Raw genomic sequence first — 20698 nt, 5'->3', positions numbered from 1 at the left:
CCCAATGATAAATATTTTTGCAGAGTTTAAAATTCACAATTTCATGAACTATAACCACTATTTTTTGTTATATTTTGTTTGCTTTGACCAAATGGCAAGTAATTATAAAGAGTTCAAACTTCATGATTTCATGAGCTATAATCCATGATATTATCCATTTTTCTTTATCTCGATCCAATGGCAAATAATTTTATAAAATTAAAAAATCACGATTTCATGAGCTATATAACCTATAATTTTTATTCAATTTGGTTTGTTTCGACTAAACGACAAATATTTATGCGGAGTTCAAAATTCACAATCTTATGATCTTTAATTCACAACCTTATAACCCATGATTCTAGCTTATTTCTCAATAGTTATCATGTCACTTATTCAAACACCATCCCCCCCACTCCCAAAAAAAAAACCCACCCACAAAACGCAAGGTGGTTTTCATGATTTTTAAAATGTTTGTTTTTTCGACCAACTGGAATTTTAAATGTGTAGAACAAAATTTGCGATTTTCAAGGGCTATAACCCAATGGTTTTTATAAATTTTTCCTCATATTGACCAAATAATAATTAAGTACATATAGCTCAATATTAATGATTTTCGTTGACTGTAACCCATGATTTTCACTCGCTGTAACCCATGATTTTCGTAATTTTTATTCATTTTAACTAAATAAAAATTAAGTATATGTACATCAAAATTTATGACTTTCATAAACTTAACCCATATTTTTTTGTAAATTTTTTGTAGATTTCGAACAAATAGAAATTAACTACAAATAATTCAAAATTCATGATTTCATATGTTATAGCCCATGATTTTTCAATATTCGTTCGTTTCAACCATTGATAATTAACTATGTATATCAAAATTCAAGAATTTCATGTGCTAATCCCATGAGTTTTATCAATTTTCAACCATGTTAACCAAATTGCAATAAAGTACATGTAGTTCAATATTCATGATTTTTACTGGCTATAACCAATGATTTTCTCAATTTTCTTTTACCATTGAAAATTATTTATTTGTACATCAAAACTTACAACTTTCATGGCTACAACCCATGATTCTTGTAGCTTTTTGTACATTTCGAACAGATGCAGTTAACTAGGCCTAGTTCGAAATTCACATTTACAGGACAATAACCTATGATTTTTTTTTCAATTTTGTTCATTTCGACCAAATAGTAAGTGATTTTCACATTTTTTGTTTGTTTCAACTGAATGGAAATTAAGAATGTGTACATTAAAATTTGCGATTTTCATGTATAGCCCATAATTTTTGTAAATTTTGTTCACTTTGAATGAGTGGCAATTATCTATGTATAGTTCAATATTCATGATTTTTAGGGTAATAGCCCACAATTTTTAAATTTTTATTTGTAACTTTCATGTGCTATAACTCATGACTTTTGTCAAATTTTATTTATCTCTACCAAATGGCAATTAAATGCATGTAGTTTAAAAGTTATGATTTTCATGGACTATAATCTATAATTTTTAATATATTTGTTTGTTTTGGCCAAATTGAAACAAAATTGATAAAATTTTATAATTTTATGGGCTATAACCCACAATATTTGTCAATTTTTGTTCACTTTGACCATATAGCAATTAAGTAATTCATGATTTTCACGGGCTAATTCATGATTTTCACAATTTTTACTCGTTTAACCAAATGGAAATTAAAATATAAACAACAAAAATTATGATTTTCATAAGTTATATAACTCACATTTTTTGTAAATTTCGAACAAATGGAAAATAACTACGCGTAGTTTAAAATTCATCATTTCATGAGCTACTCATGATTTTCGCAGTGTTTGTTCATTATGTTAATTATGTGTACGTCAAAATTCAATATTTTTATTTCAAACAAGTGACAATTAAGTGCATGCAGTTCATTATTTACATGGTTTCAACTAAATGAAAATTATTTGTGTACATCAAATTTTGCATTTTTCATGGGCTTAACCTACGATTTGTATAAATTTTTTTCATTTCGAACAAATGGTAATTAATTACACATAATCCAAAATTCATGATTTTCATGGCCTATAACCCACGATTTATGCAATGTTTCCTCATATCGACCATATTATAATTTTTCATGAGCTATTAATCAGGATTTTCACAATTTTTATTCATATCAACCGAATGGAAATTAAGTATGTGCACATCAAAATTTATGATGTTTATGTGCTATAACGCACAATATTTGTGAAATTTTGTACATTTCAAATAAAATGAAAAGTAACTATACGTAGTTCAAAAGTCATAATTTCATAGGCTACAATCCACGACTTTTGTCCAATTTCGATAGTTCTCATACAATGGAAATTAGATTCTCTGTCTTCAAAATTCGCAATTTTCTTGGGCAATAAAACATGAAAATTAACTTCTATTCATTTGCTTGCTTTGACCTAATTGTAATTATTTGGTATGCTTCAAAATTCGCAATTTCAAGTGCTAATACACGATACTTTTCCATTTCAACCAAATAGATATTAATTATGCGTACTATAAAATTTGATATTTTCATAGATTGTAACCCATGGTTTTTTATTTTAATTTTTTACTTTTAATTTTTTATTATTTTTTATTTTTTATTTTTTTATCTCATCATAATAGCAATTAATTTTTTTCTTCAAAATTAGCAATTTTCATACTATAACCCAACGTCTATCTACTTTTGCTCTTTTCAACCCAAATGATAGTTTTCTCTTTCTTCAAAACTTATGACTTTCATGGGGCTATAGCTAATATTTTTATAGACTTTTGCCGATTTTGACATAATAGCAATTGCTTAGGTATATTTAAAATCCGTATATTTCATGGACTATAACTCACATTTTTTGTTCGTTTTCTTCAATTTTGACACGATGGCAATCAATTATAACATAATATAAAATTTGCGATTTATGTATTGTTATACACAAATTATGTCCATTTTCGTTTCTTACGCCCTAATGACAAATAAATTTTTCTGTTTTTAAAATTATCAAATTCCATGATCTATAAACCATGATTTTCGTCACCTTTTTTTCAACCTAACGACAATTTATTGGTGTACTTTAAAATTCACAAATTTTATCCATTTTTAACTCAATAGTTTTTGTCCATTTTCATTCATTTCGACCTAATGACAAATAAGCTTTATTTTTTTGAAAATCAGCATTTTAAATAACTTATAACCTACAATTTCTCTCTATTTTCGTCTTCGACCCAATGACAATTAATTATGTGTACCTCAAAATTTACGATTTAGATAGGTTACCTAAGTTATCTCATGCAGTCCCATCTCTTGGACCAGTTCTGAAGGTGTACTGCTTATCATATTGAATTTTGCTTAATTTCAAGTTGATACCCGAGTGCCTACTCAAAACCAAGATAAAGACTAAGACAATGATCATATACTTGCATTAAATATTAAGAAAACATTACAGGAAATACTACGAGAAGAAAAAAAAAAGTTAATATTACACAATAAGAAATTTGTTATGTCAAATGATTAGACTTTTTTTATGCCACGTCAGTTAAATCCGTTATGCAATTGATGAAAAGCATTATAAGCGGTTAACGATCAAATTAGTATTTAGTTACATTTTTAAATGATGGTTCATCCAAATCCAATCAAAACATAGATATTAACGTCTACTTAAGTAATAAATACAGTGACCATTGATCCAATTAACCCATGTTAATCAACAAGTTCAAAATAACTTTCAATTTCCCATTTAACTATGTTCATCTCTATATATTTTTATCCATAAAGTACCTTGAATATATAGACCTGGCTATAACAACAATTCTATTAATTCTTATTAACTACTCTAGAAAGATTGTTCACTGATACATAAATCTATAATGACTGCAAGTTCTCCAAATCAATTCATACATTACCAACAAAACGGTCAGTTCCTTAAATGTTCCTCACCACATAACTGGCTTGAGTTTTACACTATCACATACACATACAAGGAGGAAAAACAGAGATTTAAATTTGCTGTAGATGCTATCATAAAAACAATATGTGAGAATTTTCACGATACACGTAGAATACCATGGTAGGGGGGTGAAAAAAAAAGCAAAAACACGGTAAAAGAAACTTACTAGATTAGAGGACACGACATATGTGGGCTTCATTTGATCTTTCTATTTCCGATCCTAGCAATAAAAATAAAAAGTGCTTCTTGAACTCTTTGGCTTTCACCGATGAAAAAAAATAATGAAACACTGTAAAAACTTGTAACATTATAACAGAAAAAAAAACAAATAATCAATCGAATGGAAGACTCACTTCAAAACTTATATAAATTTGATCGAAGTTACGAATTACAAGATACGTTTGAGGCTTCAGATAGTATTATTGACAGATGGGACAAGTTATAACATGGGCTATCTATTCATGATTTTTTATCCCAATGTAACCTTGTCAAATCAATTTTATGTACGTGAACATATTCTTAATACTATATATTATTAGAGTATCCGTCTGTAATCGTACTTTATCAGTCAATATTGATGGCATCAAGCAGTTTCAGTTGGGCAAGATCAACATACCTAAATGCTAAAATCTGATATGATACAGCCAAATACAAATTGGTATCAATTGATACCTCAAACCTTGATTGACGTCTTTAGAGAAAGAGAATAGAGGACTCAAATTATGTATTTCCTACCCAGATATCTAAACAGTTGCAACTCATTTCCTGCTAAAATGTCAAAAAGTTTACAGACTGGTGTTGTCTTCATTCTATCTATACTTTTGTACCAAGGAACAAAAAAGAAAATGCAGTTTCTCTTTGCTGCCGGTATTTGAGCCCCTTGGCTAACTTTACACGAGGCTGTTCATATGATTATGAAGCTGAATGCAAATGATGTTCCTTTTAGCATATACCGCTTCTGTTGAATCATCCATCCCTCTTGTATCTTACTTCCAGTTCCCAGTATTTCCACTTCAATTTTTTCCAAATTCTTATTCCTATAATCATTGGCTTAATTTATCTTATACCAGCTGATAAGTAGCCCATCCAATACCACACAACTTTCTTATTGCCAGACAATGTTCGCTAACCAATTTCCTCAGAAAAGAACAATTCCAAAATGGATCCATCTGCATCCTCCAAGTTCTATCGTTATCCAAAAAAATTTCTCACAAACAATACCACATTATGAGTAAACACCAATCGATGTCCATATTTTTTGACCCATACATAATGTGAATTCTCGCCTTCTCACTTTCACACACAGCACAGAATTATCATGTGGATTTACATCATGATTTGTCATCCCATTTTACGTACAGGAATCAATGTGAAAGAATGAAGCAAGCACTGGAAAGAAAAATACTAATTCAAGACTAAATTGGCTTTGTTGTTGTTTACCATGTAAAGTTTAGCAATTCAGGAAGTTAGAGATATACAAGATTAGATGCTAGATGCAAGTGTTTTACTAAAAATTGAAACCAGAATTAAAACTGGCTATTGTGCCTAAGAAAAAAATACAGGTCCATAGAAAGCACATACACTTGAATTTCGTAACTGTTTCATGTCGAACACTGTATTGGACCCGATTTGTTGTGTCATTGTGGGTTTATAAGTATGACTTAAAACTTATGTGCTGTATTTCCTGTTAGCAATGCATTCATTTCACTGTATCCATGTCAATGCAATATATGCCAGAAGCTAGACTTGTATATCACATTACCCAATTTAAAAACTAATGACTATGCAGAAAGCGAGTGAACTGACAGGTGTTCATAACATAGCTGCAATATGTCTAAACGAGGGAGGGTTGGATATACAAATTTTGAACAGAGTAATGCTTACTTGAGGAGAAAAGAAGGAAGAAAAATTAATTACCTTCAAAGACGCTGCAACATCAGACACCTCACTCTTGACATTGTCGGATTTAGTGCTATCAGATGCATGAGCAGAAGGCTCCTGGAAAGCATGCCAAAGTAAGTCATCAGAATAATCCCAAATGAATATTTTCTTCAAAATAATAGGAATTCACTAATTGCAGACTGAACCTTTGGTGGAACAAATGCAGCCTCTCTCTTCCTCTTGTTTTCAGCTGTCCTTGCTGCCTGCTTCTCCTGCTTCTCTTCCCACTTCCTCGCAGACTTCTTTTTGTCACTTAAGAAATACTCACCACTTTCCAATTGAAGATCAATCTGAAAGAATCCACATCACATACTTAGCATCAAAGTTCACTAAAAGCATGTCCAAATGAAACTAGGAAAAGGAGATTTTACAGCCTTGACGTAGAGGAAAAAACTCAAGTAACATATTTAAATAGCAACAACTGCATGTATACAGAGATTTTATGAAGAAGAACATGAAATTGGGCACCAAAATAATTGTTAAACTAACAAGGCTAAAGCATGAAGATGAATATACAAATGAGCGTATGAAACACACAAGTTGTTCAAGTATGAAAAAATTTAGTTCTTTCACAGAATAGCATCAATTTGTCATCATCAATGTTGGGACAGCATTATGATCTCATCATGACTCGTTGACGTGGATTAACACAGGTGTGCCCCAAGTAGATTCTTAGATTTCCAACATGATATTTGAATTAAAATTTGAATTATGAACAATTGAACATAATTTAGACAATGCTGTTAAATAACTAAATAAGACATCAAAACTGGTGTTTCGCACCAATAAAATTAAGCAAGCATGACAATGTCATGAAATTCCATTATTACAAAATCAAACAAGGAAAATGGACCACTATATTGAAGAAAATTGCTGAAGCATAATGATTGCAGCAGCAAAGACGTAATCAGAGCAGTAAGCGTGTAACTGTATTTTACCTTGCTAGGTGGTTGAGGAGGAGGGAAAGGTGTATAAGGCTTCTTCTCCTTGGTCTTAACTTTCCTTTGCTTGACGTTCTTCCTGAATAAATAGATAAAATAAAAAACAATAAGGTTTTTCTCAAATAAAAACAGAGGCGGAAAATAAATATCATGCAGGATGAAGCAAACAATTTATCTATTATTGTGAAAACATGACATACTTTTTGAACTTAGGAAGGTATCTATCCCAGCTCTCGTTAGCAAGTGCTGGATTTTTCGCAAGTTCTCGCTTCATTAGAAGAGTCTGCCAAGCAGCAAACAACATTACATAAATTCTGATCTATTCACAGATCTACGTTTATAGGATAAACTTCACGGAGATCTCTAATAAGCGAAGAACCCACCTTGATGTGGTACACGGGATGTAGCACATTCTGGATGCAGTCTTCTACAATCCTCCTAACTTGCTTTAGACCCTTAAATGAACCCATCGCAGCAACAGTGTTTCCCTAATGGAAATATAGGTCGATTAATGAATGAGATAAGGTAACTTATATGTAAATTTAGATAAGCATAAAAGAAATGGAGCAGTACCTGAACTAACACATAGCAACCCGTCAATATTTCAATGGCCTGTAGCATTGTGGATGTTTTATAAGCTAGACTGATGAAGTAAAAGCTAGGGACTAATTGCACATAATTGATGATTGATTGAACTAACTTGTTCATAAAACATATGATACCTTCAGAGTAGATAAATTAGGGCCCAAAAGATGCTGTCTCCTCTTGACAAATCGTTCCTGCAGAAAATAACAAGTTTACAAATAAGCACTCAAATGCTTGTAACACATACAAAAGGTGTGCTGACACCTCTGCTTAACTAATTGCTGATCACAATGAAAAAACTTGACTTTGCAGATTTGTCGCAATCGGCATTTTCATTTACACAGAGAACATGATTGAATTTTTATGGACGCACAGAAAAAGTATCACAGTTGTTGAAGCATGTTAGTACGTGATATGAATACTAAACAAATATCAGTAGTATAAAGCATGTTTAAATAATATCACGATTCGAATGTCAGTAGAGAATTTTTTTCTTAGCAAGTAGATTAATTCACATTAGTATGTTAAACCATGGAGCACCAATGTAATACATTTATGCTCAAGATTGCCACATTCCAGATCAAAGCACTTGAATGAAGAATTATTTGATAATACAAGTATAAACTTGATTTACTACTGCATTTTCAACAGAAATTTAAGCAGGCCTAAGTTCAGAAACAATGAGCCTGTGTAGATCACAAGTAACTTATATCAAAGATATCAAGACGGAGGCACAGGAGCAATATTTCAGCTTTATAAGTTGCTAACCATCTGAGGAAATTTCATTTATTGGCAGCTAAATCACAATTTGATGCCAATATAAGGAAAAAAACAGATCCACTTTATAATCACATTACTTTTGCGTCTCTTACTTCTTACTATTCTTGAGATTGTGCTAGAGAAACTTTATCTTCTCCCGCCAAAATAACAAGAGAATAGTTATTTATAATCCTATCTTCAAATGAAATGTGTAAATTTTGTATTGCATAGCTGAACTTAACAAAATCTTGAAATGAAAATATGAGGGAAATATAGGACATTGCATCTGCAAAGGATCTGAAGCTAGAGAAAACAAATATAATACCTTGTTACGTATGAGGCTACCGATCTTTATAATGTCACATTGCATCTCATCATTCAGTATCTTGATTGCCTACAACATCAAAAAGGAATTCATACCACACTTTTAGTTCAAGTGTCCAAAAAAAGAAACAAATGATGTTTTAGCTCTCAAAGCATTTATTCTGAATTAAAGAGAAAAGAAAAAGCAACCTAGAGCTTGGAGATCAATGCATTTATACATACCAAGACTTTACCCAAATTAGGGTTGGCTACAGGTTTCTGCATTCAGTTTTACAAGGTTATCGATAGCGGATAGCATCGCGTAGCGGTAAGGCATCGCTAAGGCTATTCCGGGCTATTGCGGTAAAATAGCGGTAAAAAGCGCAAAGTCAAATAGCGGTCTAATTCAGATATTTATAAATACTAAAAAAAGAAAAATTAAAGAAAAATCTAAGAAATCTAAAAGTACATATTAGATGATTTAAAGAGATCCTAAACATGAAATAGACATGTAACCATCACGTAATACCGAAGATGGATAGAGGAGTCAAAAAGTCGTCGTCTTCGAGAAGAAAAGCTTAGCGGTGAGAGGACTGCCCTAAGAGGAGCTCACTGTGAAGGAGGTGAGAGGAAGTATTAAGGTAGGTGCTAGAGGCTATGAGAGATGACGGGAGTACGCTGAAAATCACAGGAGACGGTGGAATGCAATGGTCAAGGGTTGAGTTTAATTATAAAAAAATAAACCTCAAACCGCTTTTAAATAGCTGTCAAAAAGTAAATTTCGAATGCAATCGCTCACTATTTACCATTATGACACACTATTGGCCGCTTTTACGAACAGACATATTCCGCAATATGTCACCGTTATTGCGTGATAGCGTAGCGGGCGATAACGTCGCGGGAAGGGACCGCTAACGCTATTAGCGCCACTATTGCGGGGCTATTTACCGCTATTTATAACAGTACTTTTATCAAGGGCTATCACTCTATTATTAACAAGTATATTAGTCTTTTAACCTCCTGAATTCATGTTCAGATCTACCCATAGCCTCACTGCAACTAAGGCTGCCAGTCTTACTAACAAATGCACTTACTATTCCATTAAAAGGACTATACAATCTCAACCAATCCACCTCACCAAATCCCCTATTAAAGCTACCTTTAACGTATTGAAAATATCGTTATTTCTCGTCCTAATCTTTCAGGTTTTATTCCAGTAAGATACCTTAACAATCTTACCAATGAAATCTCAGCTATCTATATTTTCTAGACATGTTTCTTCATTGACTAACACTTGAACAATAGGTAGCTCTTTAGCCATCAGATAAAATGTCTGTTACCGTATTTAAGGAGCACTTCTCCAGTTCACCCCAAAAAATAATTTATATTTTCTTAGAAATGACACTAAATGCAGCACATACCATACATTCAATCAATAAAAAAATTTATAGCTCCATGTGCAGTAAGTTGCAAATGAGAAAAACAACTGGATGCCGCAACAAGCATACCTGAGGCGCAGGGACACTCCGTGACAAAAGTTTTATGAGGTCCCTTGCTTTGACGATAATATATGGGTCTCTAGTCTTCCTAGTAGTTGAAACGGTCATTGATCCCTCAACCTAAGAGAGTAAAGAATGTCATAAAAAATATAAATGAAAAATATAAAACACCATCAGGGTATGGCATTCATTCATAGAAAAGAAAAATATAATTTTACTGAATTATTTCAGTTGCTTACCAAATTGAGCTCACATTTAATGGCAAACTCTTTTAGTGCCCGTTTAACAATCGGCCAAGCCTCTTGCAAGTATTTTTCTGTACAGGAACAGAACTGATAAATACTGTACACAAACATAGATCAACCGCTAGAGAAGCTAACATAACTGCAGAAAAATTTATGTGCGCGTGTGTGCGCACGCGCGCACGCACATTTCTATAGTGGTCTCATCATAGATTGCCTATCAAACAAATCTATTGAGAAAAAATCGACAACAAATCACCAAGCTTCCATCTTCATAATTTTCCCATCATAAATATTATATCCAACACAAAGAAACAATCTTTATCTTGAATACTCACTATCGAAGGAGCCCGCATTTTCGTTTCTTGTAGACAAAAGTAGATTAGGGTTTGCATTCTAATTATCGCTACTCCATCCGAAATAATTAAAGAACCCCTAAGCCCTAATTTGCAGAAACGAGCAAAGAGAGAGAAGGGGAATTACCTCTGTACTGAGGAAAGAGGGTGGAGAAAGTGCTGACTTCGAGCATTCCTCCTTCATTCCAAGTTGGATCGAACTTCTCCACCTTCCAATGGTCGATGTTGGGATCGTCGTCCCATGGCTTCGGCTTGTCGTGCTTCCCCTTGTGCTTCCTCTGCGTCTTCTGCTGAGGCCGGTTCCCTTCTTCTTCCTCCATGGTCGAAGCTTGAAGATGGAGATGGAAGGAAGCTAGGGTTTTGGGGGAATTAGGGTTTAGAAAGTGGTGGGGACGAGGGAAGAAAGAGACTGAGAAAGATTAAAGAATTTCAACTAATTATGGGCCTTAGCAGAAATCCGAAGGAAATCGATACGACCCAAGCAAGCGTGCACGTGAAACACTTCTTCATGGGCTAATGGGCCTTTATAAAGTTTTATGTAAACCCCCACCCACAAGACGTAGTCAACAAGGCAAAATTCCCCAAAATCAACTCTTTTTTACTTCTAACCCTCAAACATAGTATCCTCTAAGCAATACTTTTACATTCCCTATTATACCACTAATTAATACATATGTGACCTGCTCTCTCTCTCTCTCTCATCATCATCATCATATTCCTCCCCTTTTATATTTTCTTTCTCCCCACTTCATACCCATTATCATTAGGCATTTATCCTCTCATCTCTTTTTTCTCTCCCACTTCATGGCCATTACCAACAAGTTCTTACCTCTTCTCTTTTTTCTCACTCCCCGCCTCCCCCCTCCGTCCCCTTTGACTTCATGTTTTTATATTCAGTTCCCTATGCCCTCTACCATCCACCTCCTCCTCCCTAGGGGTGTGCAACGGTTGGTTCGATTCAGTTTTTACCAAAATTTGAACAACCGAACCGAACCGTCTATAATTCAAAACCGAATCGAACTGTTGTAAGTCGGTTCGGTGCGGTTCGGTTCGGTTTGTTCGGTTCTAACTTCATCAAACTTCTTATCAAACAACAAACTGTGTTAAAGAAAAAAAGATATCAACAAGTAGGAGATTATGAAGCATTAAACACTGATATAATGATATTATTTTTAACCCATAATGATTCAGAAAATAAGTTTAGGGTTTGAGTCTTTGACTCTTTGGGGACGGGTCGGGTAGGGTTTAAGATCAGAATGGGTAGTATTGCACGATATTCGATCGGTTCGGGTTAAAAAGTTTTCAAACCAACTCGAACCGCCCTACTCATAAAACCGATTTTTTCGGGTCAGTTCGGGTCGGTTCGGTTAGTTTTTTCGGTTTGGACCGAACCATGCTCAGCCCTACTCCTCCCTCATCAACTCTCTCGTCTCCTCTGCCTAGGTCCACCACACCCTTCACCATCCTCAAACTCGTCCCCACAAATTTCTTTTCTTCTCCTTATCCATCTCCTTCAGGCCCATCGTCATACATCTGCTCTTTATCTTCCTTGCCTTGTCTCCTCCTCCTCCGGCAACATCATACATCCACTACCTACCTCCCCTCCCTTTCCTCATCCTCATCCCCTAGCAAACCGTACATTGGCTTCTTCAGTCCTCCATCACACATCTACCCCCTATCTTTTAACCCTTCACTCCTCCTCCGACTTCAAATCACGACATCTCCTCCCCTACGCCCTCTCCCATCCACCCCCTCCATCTGCGCCTATCACCCCTCACCCCCCTCAAACTTGTCTTCATAATTTTTTTAATTTCTCTCTTAATCTCTCAAAAATTAGAGGGTACGTGGACTGCTACGGCATGAATTAACAACAATCATATAAACTTAACAACTAACATGGTAAACTTAACAATCAATAGCTACGCTAAACAACTGATGAAAAAGCTTACCAACGAATGCTTAAGCTTTACAACCAATGCATAAGCTTAATAACTAATGAAAAAGCTTAACAAACACATAAGCTTAACAACAAATACATAAACTTAACAACCAATGTATAAGACTTAGCAATTGACAAAAAAACTTAACAACAAACACATAAGTTAACAACCAGCGCATAAGCCGAACAACAGAGGCAAAAGTTTAACAATTAATGCATAACTTTAACAACTGACAAAAAAACTTAAAAATCAATGCATAAACTTAGCAACTAATGAAAAAATTTAACAGCAAATGCATAAGCTTAACAACCAATGAATAACCTTAACAACTAATAAAAAAGCTCAACAAGAAATGCAAAAGCTAATAAATAATGATTGTTAAGTTTTTTTCGTTAATTATTGAACTTATACATTGGTCGTTAAGCTTTTTCATTATTTGTTAAGCTTATATATCGGTTGTTAAGCTTGTGTGCAACTGTTAAGCTTATGCATTAGTTGTTAAGCTTGTGTGTTTGATGTTAAGCTTTTTCATTAGTTGTTAAGCTTATGTATTGGTTGTTAAGTTTTTTTATTTGTTGTTAAGCTTATGCATTGATTGTTAAGTCTATGCATTGGTTGTTAAGCTTATATATTTGTTAAGCGTTGTCGTCAGTTGTTAAGCTTATGTATTGGTTGTTAAGCTCAAGCATTTATTGTTAAGCTTTTTCATCAATTATTCAGCATAGCTATTAGTTGTTAAGTTTATCTTATTTAAGTTTATATATTTGTTGTTAAGTCGTGTCGTACCCGTCCACGTACCTAGTTTTGAGAGATTAAGAGGGAACTTAAGAAAATTATAGGGACAAGTTTGAGAGTGGTGAGGGATGATGGGCCCAGAAGGAGGAGATGAGAGAGGTAATGAGGTAGGATGGGGTGAAAAAGAAAGGGCATAGAAGAGTGGATGCAGAGATATGAAGTCAGAGGAGGAGAGAAGGGAGAAGATATAGTAGTAGATGTATGATGATGGACCCAAAAAAAATCGAGGTACAATTTGCCAGAGGAGAAGGAGGAGGGAAGGGGGAGGTAGGTGGTGGATGTAAGATGTTGTCGAAGGAGGAGAAGGGAAGGGAGAATGATAAGGAGTGGATGTATGATGGTGGGCCCTGAATGATATTAAGAGGGAGAAGAAAAGAAATTATGGGGACAAGTTTGAGGGTGGTGAGGAGGAAGTGAACCTAGACGGAGAAGACGAGAGAGGTGACAAGGGAGGAGTGTGTGGATGGTAGAGGGCGTAGGGAAGAGGATATAAAGATATAAAGTCGGAGGGAAGAGAGGGGGAAGTGAGAAAAAAGAGGCGAGATAAGAGCTTGTTGATAATGGCCATGGAGTGGAAGAGAAAAAAGAAAAGAGAGGAGGGAGATTATAATTTGGGGGGGGCCGGTGTGTGTTGGATTTGTGTGTGGATCCAAACCTCCGCATGCGAGCTCGAAGTCGCCGCAGCTGCAAGCGAGCTCGAGAACTTCAAGCGAGGTCGACGTCGAGATCTGCAGGTGAGGTCGAGCTCCTCCAGGTGAGCTCTAGCGACTTCAGGCAAGCTCGAGCGAGATGCAAGCAAGGTCGGGCTCCTCTAGGGCTCCTCCAGGCAAGCTCGAGCGAGATGCATGCGAGGTCAAGCTGCAGGCGACGACTTCAGGCGAGGTCGACGACTTCAGGCGAGGTCGACGAGCTTCAGGAGAGATCGATGATGCAGATCTGTAGGCGAGCTCGAGTTGTGTTGATGCAGGTGAGCTCGAGACCTTCACGTGAGGTCGAGTCAAGTGCTGGCGAGCACGAGACCTTCAGGCGAGGGCGAGATTCCAAGCAAGCTCGAGCGTGCGTCTCTTCACAGGCGAGGTCGAGACAGGTCACGATAGCCTGTCTCCAGCTGTCCCTAGGGTTCTCCTGTAAAAGGGAAGCCAGAGCACGAGAAGTTGTGGCTTCTTCTCGAGTTTTTCTCTAGAGGCGGCGGCGTTCTGCTTCTTCTCCTTATTTTCTCGCGATTTCTCAAACCCTTGGCTGTGGTATTTCTCTTTTCCCAACACTCAGTGGAGTTTTGAGGGGGAAATTAAAGAGGAGAATCTTTACTGTAGCTACAGTGAAGATTTGTATTTATTAAGAGATCTCAGTTTGAGATCTGCTCTTGCATTTATTGAGAGATCTCAGTTTAAAATCTGCTCTAAGCTTTGTAATTTTTTTTGATTAATAAGAAATTAATTGTGTGGCTCCCGAGGACGTAAGCAAGTTTGCCGAATCTCGTAAATCTTGGTGTATTTTTTTTTATACTGTGTTTCTTGTTGTTTTAGGAGTTTAGCGTAGCCCCGGGTATTTCCCAATAGAGGGGAAAGAGAATAGCTCACATGGGTATTAATTAGGGGTATAATGGGGAATGAAAAAGTATTGCTTATGTGGTAAAGGGGTTAGAAGGGAAAATTTTTTTTTGGAGAATTTTGACTTGTTGACTAAGTCTTGATGATGGGGAGAATTTGCTTTTTTTTTATTTTGCAAGGTAGAGAAAATAAATTTTCCCTAACATTCTTTTTTTACAATAAAATTTCCCTAACGTTAGAATATATAAGTCATAATTCTCGACAAGGACTAGCCTAGTATTGTTCAGTAGGAGGGCCCAATGTCACAAATAAACAAATAAGTTCAAGCTTCTTATCAATTGAAAAATCATTCTCATTTTATTAATTTCGAAAAGATTATCTGTTGTAAATTTGATGATACAAATGCTCTTGTATAACTCAATTTAAATATCCCAACGAGCTAAAAAAAACTCAATTCAATGATACTTAGTTAAAAAACTAATTTAAAGCTAATAAGTTAGCAACTTAGAAGATATGGAAGCTCTAATATTAATTTAAAAGCTGAGAAGTTAAGAAAACACATTTCAAATGTTACAATAAAAAATAATATAGCATTAACTAAAAGATAATATCTAAACATCAAATAAAGTTTTTCACATATGCATTAATTAAATGGGGGTAAGAATATACTTTTTAACTGAAATCATCCAGTGAATATATATATTTTAACTAATTTAATTAGAGGGACCATTTTGACTATTTTGTATTACATATAACTGACATATAAATATTAAATTAAGGATTTTTCTATATTAACCCCTTTCATATTTTGTCAGTAGTCCCCAAAATCATTGAGCTTGTTTTGGGGGTCCCCATGTCTCATAATTTATTTCAAGTTAATCTCTCCAATAATTGCTACTACTACTCTTGATTGGATAGACTAATTTTATATAACCTAAGAATTAAGGAAACCTTAGCAAATTTAATGATTTGAGGGACTAATTTCAAAAGGTTTAAGGACTAGTATTGAAAACGTGAGCATGAGGCAAATTATGTTGTCCTTGAGATCAATTGGGCTTTGGCTTAGTGCACATTGTTCTATGCTTGACATCAATTGGGCTCAGGCTTAGCATATTGTTAGGCATAAAACTTTTGAATACATCAAAGGCTTAAATATAGGAGATATATACATCGAAAGTATACCTACCGTACTACATGGTATCAATTACCCCACCCCACCCCCGGGTTCATCCCTGATTCTCAACCCTTTCGACTTTTTGTGTACTGGAAGAGTATTTGACATGGTATTAGGTTAATCTTGATTTAGATTTTTGCTTACGAAAAGATGGTTAAATCTGCGGGAGCGCGTCAGAATATAAAGTTATAACTCTCAGCTTTCATTATAACTTTAAAGTTCTATGTAATGGAAGAGCCCATTTTATCCACCCAAAAAATCTAATATAGAACAGTAACATTATCGAGTTTTTCTTTGCATAGGTTATTAGTAATGAAGGGCGACGAAATTTAAATTTGAAATATACATTGTTGATTCAAGGCAACCTGTGCTCAAATCTTACCTAGTAGGGCAAACTTTCAAGCAATACACAATGAGATACAGTCTACTTTTAGAACAAAGAAAAGTTTAACAATATATAATTTTGTTCCTCCACTTACATATAATGATAGGGCTTAAAATCAGAGACTTTATCGGATGCCAAAAAGCCTAAAATGATCTCTTATTGAAAAGTTCCTAAATAATTTTTACCTACGACCTTATATTATATAATAATATTCCTATGAAATAAATTATTATTAACATTTCAAGACCTATGCATAATCTTGAATCATTCAAAAATTTTGACGTGTTTGGACTATGAAATTATTTCCAGTAGCTCAAGATTGAAGAATAATGCTAAATGAACATGATGAGAACATATATGATTTGTTTTTCTTTTTGGATTTTCTTAATTAATTATTGTGCTATATTTGAGACAGTTTTGGTCAATTAAAGTGTCTACCAAAAGGAGAAGAAAAAAGAAAAAACTTTGATTATACTTTCCATGTGTCATTCTTTGAAGTAGAGACATATAATGGTCTTCTTGGCGGTAATTAACTTTTCGTCTTTTTTTTTAAGATCTTTTGCATTTATAGTTTCATTCTAAATGATTTCTAGTTTCCATTACTTTTTTCATTAATAAAACGCTTAGTTATACTTTATTTTTCTTCCTACTTTATGTGATTTTTAAGGGAATAAAAATTGGATCCAAACCCCCTGCATTCAATTGTGGAGGCGCACCCTGTAGTTTCCACACATGTAAACATCTTAACAATAGCATGATTTGTACATTTTGTCTGCACTAGGTTTAACGCACATGTAATACGTGGTTAAATATCATGATTAAGTATATTTGGTTTATTTTCTTACTAAAATTTGCTCCTCGGTTCCACTTTGATGGTTTTTGCTTATTTATATCTCTAAACTTTAGTATTGTGATTATTTATTTTCTTTAAATATCATTTAAATGGCTACACCCAATTTGTCATTTAAATGGCTACACCCAATTTAAATTTTCATGTTGATAATTAAATTAACAGAAAATAAATGTAATCTAAAACCAATTTGAATTATCATGCTATTAAGACTGACATGAAACGAAACTTGACCTGAGAAAATATAGCGTTGCAAAAGTGAAAACACTTTTGAAAATAGCAATCCAAAAGGAAGATGACTAATTAAAGCTAATAAGACATAATGATTGATTAAAAGTGGGTTAAAATGACACAAAACATAACATGGAGTTTATTCCTAATTCTTGATAGACTTTAAAAAAATTATAAACTAAATATTAATGCTAACTCTAGTACACTTTTATATGATGAAAGCATCAACGAAAGCATATAAAAGTAGTGAATTTTTTTTTATGAAAATCCCTTCTAAAGACTTCTAATTTACAAAAAAATAAATTATTCTATAAAATATTCATAAAATAGTGTTTTTCATTCCTTGTATTTTTATTGAGACATCATCAACCCTTCTCCACTTTTATCTTTTTCGATAAAATTAGACTACTTTTAGATGCTGAAAAATGATAGTAAAACCTTAAAGTAGAAGTTAAATTTATATATCTTAATGAAGTAATATCAAACAACTACTCTTTTCTTTGCTAAGTTTTAAAATTTTAGTCTTTTTCTATTTTGAAAATTTGAGGTTGTGTTTTGTAAATTTTGAAACTTTGAGAGTGTTTTTTGAAAATTTTAAGTTGAGTGTTTGTAATTTTCGCGTTTCATGTGTTGGTGGTAAGTTTCGAATGTTAGGATATTTCTTGTAACTCTGAAATTTTGAGGGTTATAATTATTAAAACTTTAGATTGTTTTGTTGTAAATTCAAATTTATAGTCGTCTGTCGTTAATTTTTAGATTTGATATGTACTGGCTATAATTTTTAGATTTTAGGGTTTTTTGTGATTTTTAACCTTTGAATGAGTATTTTTATAAATTTTCTAACTTTGAGGTTATTTTTTTTATAAATTTTAAATTTTAAGTGCCGTATGGAAATCCCTTTAACTCATCTTTGTTTTTCGCAAGTTTTGAAATTTCACATTTTAGAGTTCTTTTTTATTATTTAAACTTTTGAGGGTGTTTCTATAGTTTTTAAAACATTGAGGGTGTTACTTAAAATTTTTAAATTCTTTAGAGACTGTTGTTAACTTTTAGATTTCATGTTTGTTGTTTTAAGTTTTGAAACGTCTAGATTTTTGTGTAATTTTAAACTTTTAAGAGTATTTTGTGCAATTTTTAAAACTTTTTAGGTGTTTTTTTATAATAATTCATATATAATAGCATATTATTTCTTTACCTTAACAAACTAATACCGTAGAGCTATTTCATTTATTTTATTAATCTTTTTTTTTTAAAAATTAGTGAGCTGTAGTAGATCACATGAGATTAGGATAGGATATAATTATGATTAGGATAGATTAAAATTTAAATAAAATATTTAAAATAGTCGAACATAATATTAACCATGAAAAGCTTTTACTGAACTCGTACTTTTAAAGAGAGTATATGATTAACAAAATTCCAAGCAGAAATGCCTTAGAGAAATCTCTTATGTGATGAATATAAATAAGTTCATTAATCCGGCAGCAAGCTTTTTTCTTAATTCAAGTTGAAGCATTTTCTTGAAAATTATTATTCAACTAATGTTCCTTTCAATCAACTACGTACTCAGTCTTCGACATGTGCAAATGTTTTTCTACGTAGACAAAAGAATGAGAATAGAGGTAGGTGGGAGGAAAAAGACCTCATACCATACCATAATAGTGTGTAAAATGCAAAAGAATTGTATAGATGCTTTTGCTTTTGTGACTTAGTCAATGCCGGCAATAGATGGAGACTTTAAACTTAATTAAAGAAATACTAACTCCTCTCTCTTGATGATTTTTTTTTTAATCTTTCATGCCTATGATGAGAATTTTCTCCTTTCTTAGACAAAGCGTCAGGCCATATAATTATCATAAAAGTTTTACTTTTGTCAAAAGAAGCCAAAAAGAGACCTGTCGCAAGTGATCTAGACTGTTAGGAGCTAGGCTGAGTCATCACACACACACAAAGAGAGAGGAAACAAAAAAGAGCGATCGTTATTGAACCCTAATTAAGATCCTTAACTATAGGAGGAGAACACATGGAGAGAAATTAAATCATATACATGTACAAGTATTTTAAATTTGGATTTATATCACTATTGAATGTAATCGAATCTTCCTAAACGATCGAGAAACTTTAACTTGGATGCATATCTCGGTCTATATTTGTATATAAAGTTCTTCATCTTTATCTGCGGTTATATCACATCTCTTAACTATTTTAGTAGCATGTTAACAAAAAAAGGCCTATTTTTATAGCAGCTAACATTTCTGAATTTACATGGAGAGGGAGATCATCCGCAAATTTATTCTTTTTAAACTTTATAAATATAAAAATGTTAAGTGTCAGTTAAACAATTAAAAGCTTGAAAAGAAATGAGGAGAGTTACATGCAATTTATCCTTTATTATGATACCAACACACTGTGGCGGATCCATTATTATAGTGGTGCAACAGACATTTAAATAATTGCATGTAAACTCATAAAAAATTTTCATCCGCCTCCCCATAAATTTTAAAAATTGCACCCAAAGCCTGTGCTATCTGAAAATACTAAATAAATTAGTAACAATTTAAATTATCCCATAAAAAAGTGAAAACTCATTTAAATTTTCAACAATTAAAGTATACTGAGTGCATTCCCATTACATACTACAGTTTTATAATATTGTATCTTTATTTCTAGGTAAATAGACATTTGTTGTTCGCTCCATAAGAAAATTTTCTAGATTCGCCGTTGCATGCAACACAGTATAAAACTTAAATTAAGTAGTTGTTCAAACTTATTTAAAATTATTATATAGTAAAGAGATAAATAGGGATAAACAATCTAAAATATCACTAATAAAAAGGAAAATTGTTTATGCTTATTTATACAAAGTTATACAAAAGGAAATATAATAACAAAACAATATAAAAGCAAACGTTTTTTTTATATTAATCCCACAAATCATTAAATTTTTTAAAATTGTTCTCCCAAATCTTCATAGAAATTATTCTATCAAATATTTCAAGTATTTAAAAACTACTCCCTCTAGTTAGCACCAAATTGAAAGATTTAGGGGACTAATTTCAGGACACTTAAACATATTTGAGGGACCAAGTTCATAATGTGAAGACCTGGGGGACTAATTGGAAAATATGTAAAACTTGGCCAATTTGGGGGGCTAATATTAAAAAAAACCCAAAAGCAAAAGGGACGGAAAAAAGACACCCCGCAAA

At 33.3% G+C, this 20698-nt stretch overlaps 1 protein-coding gene across 1 annotated transcript; it reads right to left on the bottom strand.

Annotated features, from left to right (window-relative positions):
• On the bottom strand, nt 5739-11009 carry LOC109822599 (KRR1 small subunit processome component homolog). Its single transcript, XM_020388831.1, has 11 exons — nt 10695-11009; nt 10209-10285; nt 9979-10089; nt 8493-8561; nt 7546-7602; nt 7397-7435; nt 7207-7311; nt 7024-7106; nt 6821-6902; nt 6029-6172; nt 5739-5939 (listed from the first exon to the last, which is right to left on the bottom strand). Exons 1-11 carry the CDS (start codon nt 10885-10887, stop codon nt 5754-5756), a joined length of 1146 nt encoding a protein of 381 aa, XP_020244420.1. The 5' UTR covers nt 10888-11009; the 3' UTR covers nt 5739-5753.

Source organism: Asparagus officinalis, chromosome 8 (genome assembly GCF_001876935.1).
Source record: "Asparagus officinalis chromosome 8, Aspof.V1, whole genome shotgun sequence".
In the NCBI taxonomy this organism is placed as follows: domain Eukaryota; kingdom Viridiplantae; phylum Streptophyta; class Magnoliopsida; order Asparagales; family Asparagaceae; genus Asparagus; species Asparagus officinalis.
This window is presented reverse-complemented; position numbering and strand designations above follow the sequence as displayed.